The 14,101-nt window shown below is 38.7% G+C and overlaps 1 protein-coding gene across 1 annotated transcript in view; it reads right to left on the reverse strand.

Annotated features, from left to right (window-relative positions):
- galnt9 (polypeptide N-acetylgalactosaminyltransferase 9) overlaps positions 1-14,101 on the reverse strand; it is a 109,086-nt gene that overhangs the window by 39,025 nt on the left and 55,960 nt on the right. Inside the window, exon 6 of the mRNA XM_059337304.1 lies at positions 6,110-6,227. Within this exon, the coding sequence (XP_059193287.1) occupies positions 6,110-6,227 (118 nt within the window). The remainder of the gene's footprint in view (positions 1-6,109; positions 6,228-14,101) is intronic.

Below are 14,101 nucleotides of genomic sequence, written 5' to 3' on the forward strand. Positions count from 1 at the left end.
TTCTAAGTGGTTTCAGCAATGTTCATTCAATGGAATCTGAGATAAGGTTCTGTTTATTCCAATTTGACTGAGCTATAATTTCAGACAAGGAGGTACTTTGGGAAAAATGTGGCAATTGGGATTTAAGGTTTAAAATTAAAGTACCTTAAACTCTTTTGCACCAAATTGCTTGGTATTAGCATACAAACATGACTCTGAAGTGACTCATGGTTACCCATAGAACATATTTTCATTCAGATATCTTAAGGTCAGAGGTCAAGGGACACCTGTGAAAATGGGTATGTCAGTTTAACTTTGGAGCTTTATTTAGATATCATGAGATGGATGAATCATCATGGACCAATGGCTCCTTAGGTATTCTAGTTTCATATGATACTAATAGCCTCACTCTAGCTTTAAAGCTGAGCCAACCAGCTTCTGAAAGACAGCTGCTGACATCTTATGCTTAATTAAAGTGGATCCATGAGCTGTGTTAATGAGTCAAACTACAATGGCCAACTTCCTGTTATATAAAACAGTGGTGCAACCAAACAGAGTCTGAAAAGTTGAGCTATGCGCAAGTGCCTTAAACCTGCTTTCTATCTAATGATCAGCAGGAGGCGACTCCACTGATTTTAAAAAATTGTATGAAATTCTAATGACCCTGAAAACAAATATGACCCTACCTCTGACTAGATTTAATATGTCAGTAAACATTACTCTAATGAGTTTTTGCACCTTGCTTTAAGCTATTTAGCTAGCAAGATCTGATAATTTAGCTCCACCCTCTCATCGTCATCTGGCTCCATAAAAAAATCAAGATGCCGACAGCTAAAATGCCAAACTTTCGGCTTTAAAGCAACAGTCCACAAATCACGGTTGACTTCACAGTGACTACATCCACTTTCTATACAAAGCCCATGGGAGCAGAACAGTTCAGAACACCAGTATGCTCCTGTCTTTTTCACCTCATGCAGTATCTTTCATTACCCTCATGGGAAAGTTTTGAAAACTTCTGCTCAACAAACACTTTACTCCTGGAAATGATTTGGGAATTATGTATAGTGGTACATTTTCTGTTTAATATTTAATACATAAAACTGATGAAAAATCTAATCTGATCCCTAAACAATGAATGTAGTGCACTTTTGTACTGTAACCCGTCATCCCACTGTAGTAACTCGGCTTGGGATGCGGAGGGAACCAATTGAAGTGTAATTATGTCCCGTTCCTGTCTAGCTGCTGGTACTGCTAGACTTTAATTAGCTCCATTCTCCTGACTACAGAGAGATTATGACCAGATGCCTCGAGGCCCAACCCAGGTGGTAATGGAGACGGGACTTCAAAGAAGAAGAAAAAAATAATAATTTTTTGGTTCATTACTTCTGAAAGGAGTTCCTGGTGAGTTTAATAAATGTCATTGAGACAAGCAGGCCTCCCCATGAGATCACACTTGAGTTTTTTGGATTTGGAAGTGACTGATTTTTATGAAAATGAGACAGATTTCATAAAGCAGTTTGGATGGCTTCCTGGTGGCAAAGTGAACACACACGGCATATTGTGTGGGATAAACCCATCTAGACTCAGATTGGCTTTATTTGGCAGAAAAGAGTCTCTTGACTGAAAATATTTATTAACCAAATGAGTACACGTAATCCTGTTAGGATGAAACAGACGAGTGAAAAATGCAGCTGAAACACCTCCTGTTTAGACAAACCACAACTGTTAATAATTGTTTTTTATTGACATAAATACCGTTGATACTGTCCGTTTATTTCTTGATCTTTATAAATCTATACTCCATTGTCCAACAATGGCATATCCTTCACTGCTGAAAATAAGTTTCAAACGGAAATTGAATTGAATTGGGGATTTGTATGATTTTCTGATTTATTTGATTAAACGGCAGCATGTACCATGATCTAAGAAGAGCCACGGTTGGGCATCACTTGTTACATTAGTATCTTACTGTGCAAGTTTGATTCATTGAGCTAACTGGTGATAGCCTCCTCAGTTGATATATAGCATGCTAGGTTGCTGGCTTTAATCTAAAATTACTGCTAGCCAGCTAGCTAGCTAATATGCCTGTTTCAGTCTGCTGATGGCCAATCCAATCAACTCAGGAGAGAACCAGACTGGCAGTGAACCCCGCAGCCAGTATGGAAATGAGTCAGGAGCAGCTGATGAGATCAGACCAGAGATCAGAGCTGCTGCTGCTGCTGCATGACGAGTGGGCGGCTGTGGCTAAGTTGGTAGAGTGGTCACCCACTGGTCAGATGGGCGGTGGTTCGATCCCTGATGGCAGCCTACATGTTGAAGTATACTTGATTAAGATACTGAACCCCTAAATTGCCCACCAATGCTGTGTTCATCGGTGTGTGAATTAATTTCCAATGGTGTCAGGTGGCAACGTTGTAGGATAGCCTCGGCCACCAGTATGAATGAGTATGAATGGGTAAATGAGCGCACTCTGTAGTGTAAAGTGCTTTGGATAAAAGCACTGTATAAGCTATTTACCATTCCTAAATATCAGGCTCCTATGTTTCCCAGATTCATCTGGCACATAAAGGGAACATGACAGAAGGTCCTATGTTCCCTGGTTCTACATGTCTATATAGGTGCTTTCCCAGGATTCTATGTTCCCCAGCTATATATAGCTATTATATAGAACCTACTAAGATGTATGCCAACCGTATATAAAATGTAAAAGAAACAAATTAGGTTTAGAAAAGAGGTTTACAGCCAGGCTTATTTCCCATTTCTAAACAGGTAAATGTTAGGAAAGAAGTAAGGCCAGCTTAAGGTGAGGCATCCAAAACAACTTACTATTCCCATCTCCAAGGTTAAGGTTTAAGGGTGAGGGTTAAATGGAAAATATTAACATACATTTCAACTTAAAACAGGTCAAATGTGACCCAAATACAACAGGGGGGCTACTGTGTGTTAATATCAAACTAGGGAAGGGCACACGACCATGAGAACATCGATACATAGAAACAGCTGAGACAGCACATGGCAATAAGTTAAATGTGCTACAATGCTATATGCTAATAATATATTCAACCAACTAGTATTTCTGGTACCGTTTAACAGAGGTAGAACATTTTAAACAATTAGTAAACCAATCGTGCATGTCTTTAATTTGAAGGGTAAGTCAGGTAACCCATTACATTGATGACTACAAACCCTGTAAAGATGTTTACATTTCTTTGAACAATCTAAGTCTTTAATTAAAATTTGCAACAATGCAATAATAAACAATATTATTGTTCACTTAAACCTGTTTCACCTGGGAGTTTTTCTAATGATCTAAACTCTGTTTCAGAGGCTGGGAAAATAGTTTACTTTATGACAGAAAATGAGAAAATATTAAATGTAATATAAACAATAGCATCTGGCAATTTCTTTACAAACAGAATGGTATCACTGGAGCATTTGAAAATTAACAACTAATCAATCAAAGCCATGCACTGATTCAAATCTTACACTTTATATGAGCTGGCAACATCACAAAAGAAAATATGTAGTGAGAATTAACAGATATGTAAGAAGGTTTCGGTCCACATCAGGTTCCAGTGGAACGAGCAGGAGCAGCAGCTGTGGGGATGACCCTTGATAGATTTGATGTAGTATTATATTTGCGGACAGATTTGCCACAGTATAATACTTGTGCCCACAGGAACTTTGAAATGAAAGGCAATGTCCCGGCCTCCTGAGACGCTATATCAGCAAAGACTCAGCAATGCAGGAGGGGCGGGAGACACATTACAAGATAAACTCATATTGACATTTCTGGCAGAATTCATCATTTCTGTCCCTGACCATTTTTCTCTGTTTGCAAACGGAGACTTGTGGCAAGCAGCATGTTCGTGTTCAGACATTTACAATTACTTAAAAGGTGAAGATATCAGATTCCTGTGTTGATTGTAGATGTGGCAAAAATATGTCATGAGCAGCCAATCCAGTAACACGAATAACATATCCAGCTGATTCTAGTAAATTTTGTAATGATTATATAAATTCAAACATTAAATGTATTGTGGCGGCAGACGATCACGTACCTACCCCTCACTACATCATGCTGGGAGCATCTTTTACATATCCATTAACTTTGTTTCTGTAGTTTTGTCCTTTTCATCTCTTTTCATTTACAGGTCCTCCCTTGTAAATTATTTCACATCTGAACAAACCTGAGTGAGGTCTATGATTTATTTTCCCTTCCCTTGCTTTTCTTTTATTCTCTTCCTCAAGGAAACAACACCACACACAGCGCTGTGTACTGTATAATCAGCCCTAGCACATTCTAGCCTCCTTTCTGCTTACAAAGAGGCCAGTTCTTTAGATCCTGGAAGTCTTTTTTACCCAGAGCAAGCTACAGAAGCCGTATATTAAATTATAAATATGCCATAACCTTTCTGCATGAACCCTGCCTTTCATCAGCCCCCTGTAGTCAGATGGACCCGGGCAGGCTTAGCTATTGTGAGCTGCCCTGGCTAATTGTTAAACATGTTCTTGTCAATCAAGCCTATCTGAAATGGCAACTCCTCAGCCTCTGCTACAATGAGCTGCCTGGGCTGCGGTAGCCTTAGAGGAGTAATTGCCGTCCACTCGCCAGAAGCCCATCTCCATTCCATTAGCGGCTGTACAATATGAATGGTTGAAGCTGGTTGTTGACTGCAGACCTATTCAAGCTTGTACATGTGCTGAATAGCCCTTTTTTCCTGTGGCATGTGTTTCATTTCCACACGGACAGGCCAAACAGGAGGAGAGGTAATTGCATTGGTGATGGCATTGTGTTCGCAGACAGAGAGGCATATCCTCTTCACTTCATGAATCAAAAAGCTTCGGTGAAAATTCAGAGTGAAAACAGACAAGAGTCAATGAGGGGCTTGTGTGCGTGAGAGCCAAAAGAAGTTGACTGTTACACTGAATCACACAGTTCAATAGAGTTGTTCTAACTTTATTTAGCTGCTGTAGCTGAATTGATCTCCCCCACAAACTTCATCTAACTCAGTTGCATGGTTTGTTAGGTACATATAAGCAGCTCTACTGAATGAGAAAACACTGTGTAACCTTGGGGGGGAGGCTGTTGGCAGCTGGCACAAAAATACATAATACTGAGCTATCACTCTATGGTAATGGAGAGACAACTATCGGATAAAGAAACAAGAAGCTAGATGTCATTATTGTAGATGGTAAAATAAATATGCAAAAAAAGCCACTCCATGTGGAACAATGAGAGGCTCTGAAATGGCCACCAACAACTGTAAAACGTCTTTGACTTCAATGAAGTCTGTAAACCGAGATCCATTCTCCGGCCTCTATTCAAGTGCTTTTTCAAAAGCGGCCGACACTTCAGAGGTGTCGTTGAAGCCATCTTGAGATTTTGAAATGGATGTGGGGATGACGTTAAATGAAGGAGTGGGATCTTTCAAGCATATCTCATTCCAATAAGCCGAAGGAGGGCGTTTAGATTCAGAATGGTTCCACTCGGCTGGAGAGAAACATTTTCTGAATTTAAACGCTAACCAATTCTTCAGCAAGCCCTTCGCTCACATGAAGCGTTAAATTCAACTCAAAGCAGTAGCAAAAGAGATTTACATTTTCCCGTATACAGGCTTTAGAGCCTTTGGGTTGGTTGGAGATTTGCATTAAGGGGATTTTTTTTCTCCTCCACTCCCATCTAAGAAACTTTGCAGAGTTTAATCATGGCTTGTGTTGACGCCCCTGGGTTTTGTATCTTAAGCTGTCCCCCTGGCTGGGAAACATAAGAAAACTTCATCATAAGCTGTTCCAAAGTCTGAATATAGATTTCACAAATCATTCCGACCAGAACTTTACATCTAAAAATTACCCCCTTAAATATTGGATTTGTAATTATGCTTTTTTTTGTGTGTGGCCTTCCTGTTGTAGGAACACACAAGAAACCCTCAAGCATTGAAGGAACGCCTCATTAAAAAACAACTTTTCCTGCAGCAATTCTCTAAGCAATTTCTTCTGCTGCTTAACACAGTTACTTTTAATTCTGTTTAAAAAAGGAAAAAGTCTACGTCTCATAATATTTATCAAAGCCTCACTCCAATTTGAATGCATTTTAACAGCAGCTTAGGTGATGATCTGTGGTCCTTACCCTCATGCCGAGCTCAATGTTCTCGCCTCCGTAGACCTCCATTCCGGGATCCAGCAAACCAATCTCGCCAAAGTATTCCCGATCAACCACAAAGGAGCACCCAATCATAGCTGGAGTTCTGCATGAGCAAAGAGAGACAGCATCATTTGAATAGAATTATGCAGCCACTACATTTTTAGACACCCACAGAGACTAAATATGCTAAATATTCAATGCAATCAAGGCAGGAAACATCTCAGGTTTTTTCGAAAATCTGTTGCTCTGAACACACTGACGATATGGACATGCCAACAGGAATAATAAAACAATATGACTTTTTCATCCGCCCTCTTTAACCTGGTTTAGTTTAAAAAATGCAGCCACTGTGATCAATGTGGAAATGTCTCTCACCCAGGCGCAATATGTTAGGAAGGCAACTAGATTATCAAGTCAGTCAAGTATGTATTAAAATATTAAATGAGCCATAAGGACATCCGTAAGGTTGTGATGTCACATCGATACTATATATTGGTAGAAAGGGCCACGACAGCGTCATTACAGTCATTCCCTGGCTGCAATGGCAGTGCAGAGGTGCCAAAAGCACAAATGTGGAAGCCCTCAAATTACTGGCAAATCAGTGCAGACTATGCTTTTTTGAGAGGGGGGCTTAAATAGACAGTTAAAAACATTGCATTTCAGGTGAATCAGTAATCAAATAAACAGTATGAGAAACACTAAAAACATTATTTATTTTTAACATTAAAACATGTCCTAGAAATCCAAAATACAAGTATGACTTTGAGCATATGTTGCCCTTTAAGTGCCAAATGGTCCACTATGTTGGCTGTTTGGTGCTGGACAGGTAGTGATAGTGTAGTGGTGTCCAAGTGGCAGCAGCTATTCATTCCAACTACGCATCCGCACACCTGACTCAACTCATTCAAACACCGAACTGCTTTCACAACAAATCAACTGAGTGAAGGCAGTGCAGGTGGTTGAATGAGTTGAGTCAGGTGTGCGCTGCTTAGTTGGAACAAATACCTGCAGCCACGTGGCGCCTTCATGGATCAGTAGAAATAGCCTCCTGGAATAGCGGGTTCATTAGAGCTTTATACTGATAACAGCTTTTAGTTGTGGCTGGAAATGAGGCTGAATAAATTGTTGAGAGTGAACCCAAAATGTAAAATAAAACCAAAACAATGAAAGAGAATAAAATGCTCTTAATCACTGGAGGGAAACTGCAGAATTGTTGTTGCACGATTGGTTTGTTGTTGTTATTCTCTGTTGTTTCATCTTTATGAGCTATACCCTTTATATAACACATAGTCTTTTGATACACTGTTAGTATTTAATGATTGATCAGTGCAACTTTAATATTTGGATGAAATTAAAAGTAATGTAGAAGGTTAGAAGATAGAGAAGAAAATAGAACACAAGACCCATTTCCAATCTGGGTATAATACATAAATCCAGAGGGGTATTTTGACTATAATTGTCAGATATTATTATACTTATCACCAATGTCAACCCCTTCCAGGCTAGCATGACTTAAAAACTACACTAAATCTACACTAAAGTTCAGCTGGTAGAAAGAGAGACAGAGTGTTTCTCACAGAACGAAGTGGTTACTTTCCACCTTTACTAAAAGAAATGGTCCCACTGCTGTCCCCCCAGGGCTGCATTTCACTACTATTATCTGTCAGGTCTTAAGTGCTCTGGGAGAAAGCCCCACAAAAAGCACGACATTCATGTGGAGCACTGAGCTGCGTTATTTTTTTCTCTAAAGTGACCAATGAGTGGCTTTTATTCTTCTCTCTCGAAAGACGCCTGGGGTAAGTTCAACATATACTGTTACACACACATACAGAAGAGGCATGTGTGTGTGTGTGTGTGTGTGTGCCTCTTCAGTATGAGAGACACGACAATAGAAAGTACTGGAAGGGGAAAGCTGCATTATGATTCACTAACTCTGTATTAAAAGAGTGCACTGAGCCAAAAAAAAAGGTGCTTTTAGATGCCATATAACACTGTCTGGATCCTCACCATGGAGTGTTATTTTGAAAATCCTTCATCAGTAGATGAATAAATCTTTGATACAGCGATGGATATAAACCCGCGTAGACCATTATATTTCTAAGGAAAGCTTTCCTGTCATTTTTGCAAATGGCCTGACATTAATAGTACATGTTATACAAGTAATGGCAAATTGATATTGAGGTTTTTATGTCATTCTGTAGCTTTGACTTTGTCATTATATGTATGTTTTAACGTAAAAATGCTAAGCATTACTTTTTCATGACTTCATCATATTTGTGGCCCATTAAATAAAGTATTTAACATTAATAAATATAATATGATTAATGGTAGTGTCATAACATCTGTTGCTTATAAATCAATCATCTTTGTCACCTCGTTTTTGCATTATTTAATCGTACTGTCATGTATTAACAATGCATGAGATAATTTTATGCATGTACATCCCTGATGTTTATGAAGTACCACATAAAATAATTAATGCTTTTTCATGCACTAAGCCATGCATGAAATCATGATATTTAATAGTAAGTGTTACCTTGATTTTTGTTCAGAGTGCTAGCTTTTTGCTTTATGATGAATACTGATTAAAAGTTATATAGGTTATATCCTTATGGCAATAATATAATAATACTCTCCCACTTATTTATGTGACATCCATCAACTACAGTGACACATACTTCTTAATGGAAAATAACTACCCACATTAATACTGCGTGACTTTGCTGTCATTACCTAATTGTTTTAAATACCTTTTGTTTCACAATGAAAAGTAATTTTTGTTCAAAACCACCTACTCTTGCCAACTGATATACTCTTATAGCCTGGCATACCCTCACACAGTCTTTGTTTAAATTATAAGGCAGTGACAGGGAGGCTTTCAAGTTATTTGCACTCTCTGTGCAGATAAAAAGACAGACGCAGCACACACTCAGCCTCATTCACCTCATCCTTTCTCCTCTCTTGACAAGTGACCTACCTTGCTTGTCTGCACTGTGCAAACTTTGTGCAGCTCTCTTTGAGTGCTCTCTTTAGAAAAAGCTTTCTGGCAATGTAAACAAAGTCCAGACTCAGCACCTTAAGTCAGATGCATGTGATGATGGAGCTAAAACCTCTGGCTGACCACATCTGTTGTGTTTGTGTTGCTTTTCAACACCAGGTGATGGGTTATGCATTGGTGATGTTTTTTGGGAAAAGAAAAGAGAAGAAATTCAAACAAATTTTGGTGCCTTTCTTATTTTTCCTGCGTGCAAGGTGATTAAATATGCAATATTCATGCATGGAAAAAGTAATCCCCCTACTATAGCCAATTAAATGATGCCAATTAAATGAGTAATAAGTGCCAGCTGTGTTCTGAAAATGCAGAAAATAGAGAGGCTGAATACTGTACATGTTCACTTTTGGTTTCAAGAATCAAACAGCAATAGTTTCATTCCTGACTCGCAATTTTACAGCAGTGTTCAACAATCAAACAAAGAGAAATCAATCATAGAAGAGCCAGAGGTGCCAGCTTCGCCATCGAATAAAGCGTTCAATTGGCTTTGATGCAATGAAACCCCTGTCTCTGCTCCGTGTGACCCTGCCATCAGTCGTGTGTGAAATACAACACAGTCTCCAGTGGCTCTTTTGGAATATTTTGTAAGTGGGAATGACACACCTAGCCATTGTTCTCTCTTTCTGTCACCATTTCTTTCACCTGCACTGTTGTTCTGGCGCTTACATGTACAGAGAAGTCACTTCAAACAGTAACATGAGAGAAAGTGTTTGCAAAGAGATAATTATACGAGTTTGTCACAAAACTTTGGCTGTGTTAGACATCACAGATTGATGGTTGAGTCTTTCAGTGGGTTTTTTCATTTAATGTCATCAGGTTTAGTTATTTTTAGTGTGCAGATGGTCGGCCTGCAGGGCTCATCCGCCCCTCACACCCCTTAACTTTGGCCCTTCAGATCATTTGCTTGCAGTAGGAAGTATGAACATCTGATACATGTATGGAATTTGGCAAGATAAAGACTTTCATATGAGATTGGCAGATGAAGACACTGCTCTTTAGCTGCTTTTTGAACCTGACATCTGGCTCGTCTGTGACCCTGCGGTTTCACCTTGTGTGACAGCCCTGATACTTCAAGTAAGGCATGAGAGGAAAATGAAATGTTAAAAAACTTTTTATAGGATCAATCTATTAAAGCCATAATATATAAATTCATACATAGATATACTGTAGATAGTCATATCTGATATATAATGAAACCACTTCACTAGAAGACAACAGAGGCCCCACAATGTAATATAATCACACTACTTAAGATACCATATTGTGATTTAAATCATTTTGCGATATGCTGCATATTACAATAAAGTGATTCTTTGTTAAATACATTACGTGCAAATTATTCAACCAAAGGAAAACTTTTCGAATAAGATAGTTTTCTGTCTCTTCATGTCACTTCAGTCATTTTTATTGCAGCAAAATGTGATTGTCCAGCAGACAGTCTGATCAATACTCTCATAAAAACCTCTCACATAGCCCAACTTAATTGAATGCAAACTTGTGTGGTATTGTGTGGTACAGGAATTTTAAACAATGCAAATTATGCGTTAAGCCCCTTCAGCTACTGGGGAATTTGAAAGTAAATCACTGTTAAACTGAAATGAAATAAAACATATTAACTCAGAACCATCTAGTGGACTAAAAAAGTAAATTATTTAACTGTTCTGAGTTTAATTTGCACTTGCAATGTTGCATTGCATTGTATTTGCTTTGTTGAAATATAGCTACTATAGTCTGTCTTCTATCCTTTGTTTAAGTCTATGTACTAATTTTATATTTATGTGCAACATATATTGTTACACCTGTTTAAAGTGTCTGTCTGTAGTCCTTTTATATACTTCTTTATCAGTAATTGGTAGTTGGTTTATGTTATTGTGATCCAAAGAAAACATATACACCTAATTATCTCCCTCTACAAGGTTTATGTAGTGGACTCCAATGCATTTAAAGCTTTAAGCTCTGGGTTTTTTTTAGTATCTGTTTAAACCAGATGCTAAGATTGAAGTATTTTGTTGAAGTGTCCTCCAGTAATTGCAGAAAGTATTGTAAGTATCTATTGCTAACACAAGTCTGATTTTATATGCAATAATGATTTAAACTGCTGGCCCAGCAGATGATAATCTTAAGAAATGGCGCAGATTTTAAGTGTGGACCTTTTTTTTTTAAAGATGGCTTTCCACTTCGCTAACACTCCATGTGATTTTTTTTCCAGGTTACTGCCCACACATCCAAACCACTTGGTGGCTATTTGCACTACATTCCCATTCTGTCCTGTCAATAATCGCTGCAGTTGCCAAAGAAAACCACTTTCTGTCAAATTTTCAAAGATGGTTGCAGTTTTCTGTACTCTCAGAATGTGGTGGTTTTGTGCCTTCTTGTGCCCTTTTACTTGCTTTGTTGTTGGATGTGTCCAAACAGCCAGAAAATGCTTTGAGCCTAAGCTCTGAATGGCCACAAAGCCTCTGTTGTTGATGGCCAGAAACCTCAAGGAAACAAGTGGGAGAATGATTTCCAATAGGAATCCACACAGCTGACACACTTCAGCTGGCCCTTGAGGCGATCTGTCCATTTGCAGCGAAGTGTCGATAGGGAAACGCGAAGCGGCTCTGCGGTGTCTGAGGCTGTTCTGCTATCTTTCTTCTATCTCAAGTCTGGCACTTTATGCTCAATAATACATGATTTTCATGGAGCTTTGATAAAACATCCAATATTTAGGTCCATAGTAAAACTGTTATAACATTGTTTGTTTGTATGAGGCCAACTGTATCAAATGAAACTGTTATTGCTTTGCCTATGCTGGGCAGACTAAGGTAATGAAACTTTGCTTTGGAATTCAGTTTTTATTGCCCTTGGTCAAAATCTGACAGTATGTGTGAATGTTTTTAGCTTTAGTAGTTTTGGATATCAGAAGACATTCTGGCAGTAAGCATCTGTATGTTTCATGTTTCCACCTTAGTTAATATGCAGCAGCCAATGCTTTAAGTGATACAAATCGAAAAAAGTAGCTGAGCCTTTTGGCTCTAGAACAAACTGGCAGAGAAGCTGATACTACAGTCGCTACTTATGTGATTGCTTTTCGTTTTATTTTTGTTGTTTGTTTATGCTCTCTATGCTTGTCCTTGATCCTATCGGATATATATTTTTCATAATTAATACATAGAGTTGACTGTAGATCAAGGACCTCTTGAAGATATTGAGCTCTATCCCTGTTGGCACATTACACATCTTACATATCTCGTCCGTTTCTTAACTGCGTCTTTTTCTGATTCCTGTGATAGCCTAGCACATGGACAGTCTTTAAGCAATTATTAAATTGGCTATAATTAGGGTTGCACCAAAATGTCAAAAGTCGATTTCTGCCTATATTCACCACATTGACCACCATTGGACTATCAGTAAATTAGATGACATCCATAGATGGCAGTGTCGCAGCGATTTGTGCAGGCTAAAGGTTTTTATGGTAATTTTTGGTCGGACTCGGACAACAGTAGCTAGCACATAAGATAAGATTCATGGCGTAAGTCTGTTTGCTGTTCGTGTAGGAATATAAGATGGCAAGTGAGAAAGATCAGAATGTATGTGCTCCATGCAGTGAGTAACTGTTATGTTCTGCTTCTCACGTCTTGGATGAAAAGAGGAATAGAGCTGCAACAAGGCAAAGATGCTCATCTTTGGAAAGAAAAACATGAATCTTACTAAAAAGTAGGCTATGTATTGGTGATTTAGTATTTAGAAAAGGAGGCCAACAGTATGGGAAGGTTTTTCATAAGAGACCAATATTGTTTTTAAAGGACCCCCATGTTCAGCCCTGAGTTCTAACCTACTATGTTTGTGCTTCATGGAAACACAAGGATATTGTATTCTGCATGAAAACGCAAGAAGTTAATGATTGGTACCAGACATGCCATTATATCTTGTTGAAAAGGGGGATAAATAACGATCCAAAGTAAGGCTACGTTTTAATGAGGGAAAATGGACCTGGTCAGTTTCAGTGGCGTCCCTTGACCTCTGACTTCAACATATCTATTTTATGAGACATAACTGAGCATGGGAATGGCCATTATATACTTCCTTCAAGAGAAGAAGAAGAAGAAGAAGATTACTTTATTAATCCCACAATGGGGAAATTCTACCTCTGCATTTAACCCATCTTTTTTTACACACAAGTGAACACACCATGCAAGAAGCAGTGGGCAGCACTTACTGCGCCCGGGGAGCTGTGCAGGGGGGTTAGGTGCCTTGCTCAAGGGCACTTCAGTCCTAGACCTAATTTTTATTTCTTATTTATGACTAGGACAACTTGATACAAAGTGCTAAGCTGCATGTTAATTTAATCTTCTGGTTCCTGGCTTAAACAACTTTATTGTTGCATCTACCAGTGAAAGGCATTATCCACTTTATCTGCAGCTCCCGTTAGATTAGATCAGTGACTTTTAACGAATTGTTGAGCTGTTCAACCCTCAACTACTGTTTCAATTAACTCTTATCACGTTATTTTCAGCCTCAGCTGTTCTCTGAAGAAACGCTCTAAAAACTTACTGTACGTGACCAAAAGACATGGTTAGCAACTTGCTGGTGAACATAGTGAAGCATTTAGCAAATGAAGCGCCAGATATTTCCCTCAGGAGTTGGTCAAAACCATAAACAGGTGCACATAACCAAGACTCCACATGACTGATAACACTGTCCTGTAAATGCTGGATGTGTAAATAAGTATGTTTGCTTACATGTCAACTTAAAAGGCAATACGTCAGTTACGGCAGTTTGTGGTTACTGCCCCCAAGTGGACAAAAACATCAGTTGTTGCAGGTTTGACAAGATGACCTGTGTTCAGGACACATGACAGCAATTTCTTCCTCACTGAAGTGTCATTGAACAAGAAAAAAATAGATAATGTGTAGAAATGTGTTTTATTGTCCGTGGTTTCT

Source organism: Centropristis striata, chromosome 7 (genome assembly GCF_030273125.1).
Source record: "Centropristis striata isolate RG_2023a ecotype Rhode Island chromosome 7, C.striata_1.0, whole genome shotgun sequence".
NCBI classification, from domain to species: Eukaryota; Metazoa; Chordata; class Actinopteri; order Perciformes; family Serranidae; genus Centropristis; species Centropristis striata.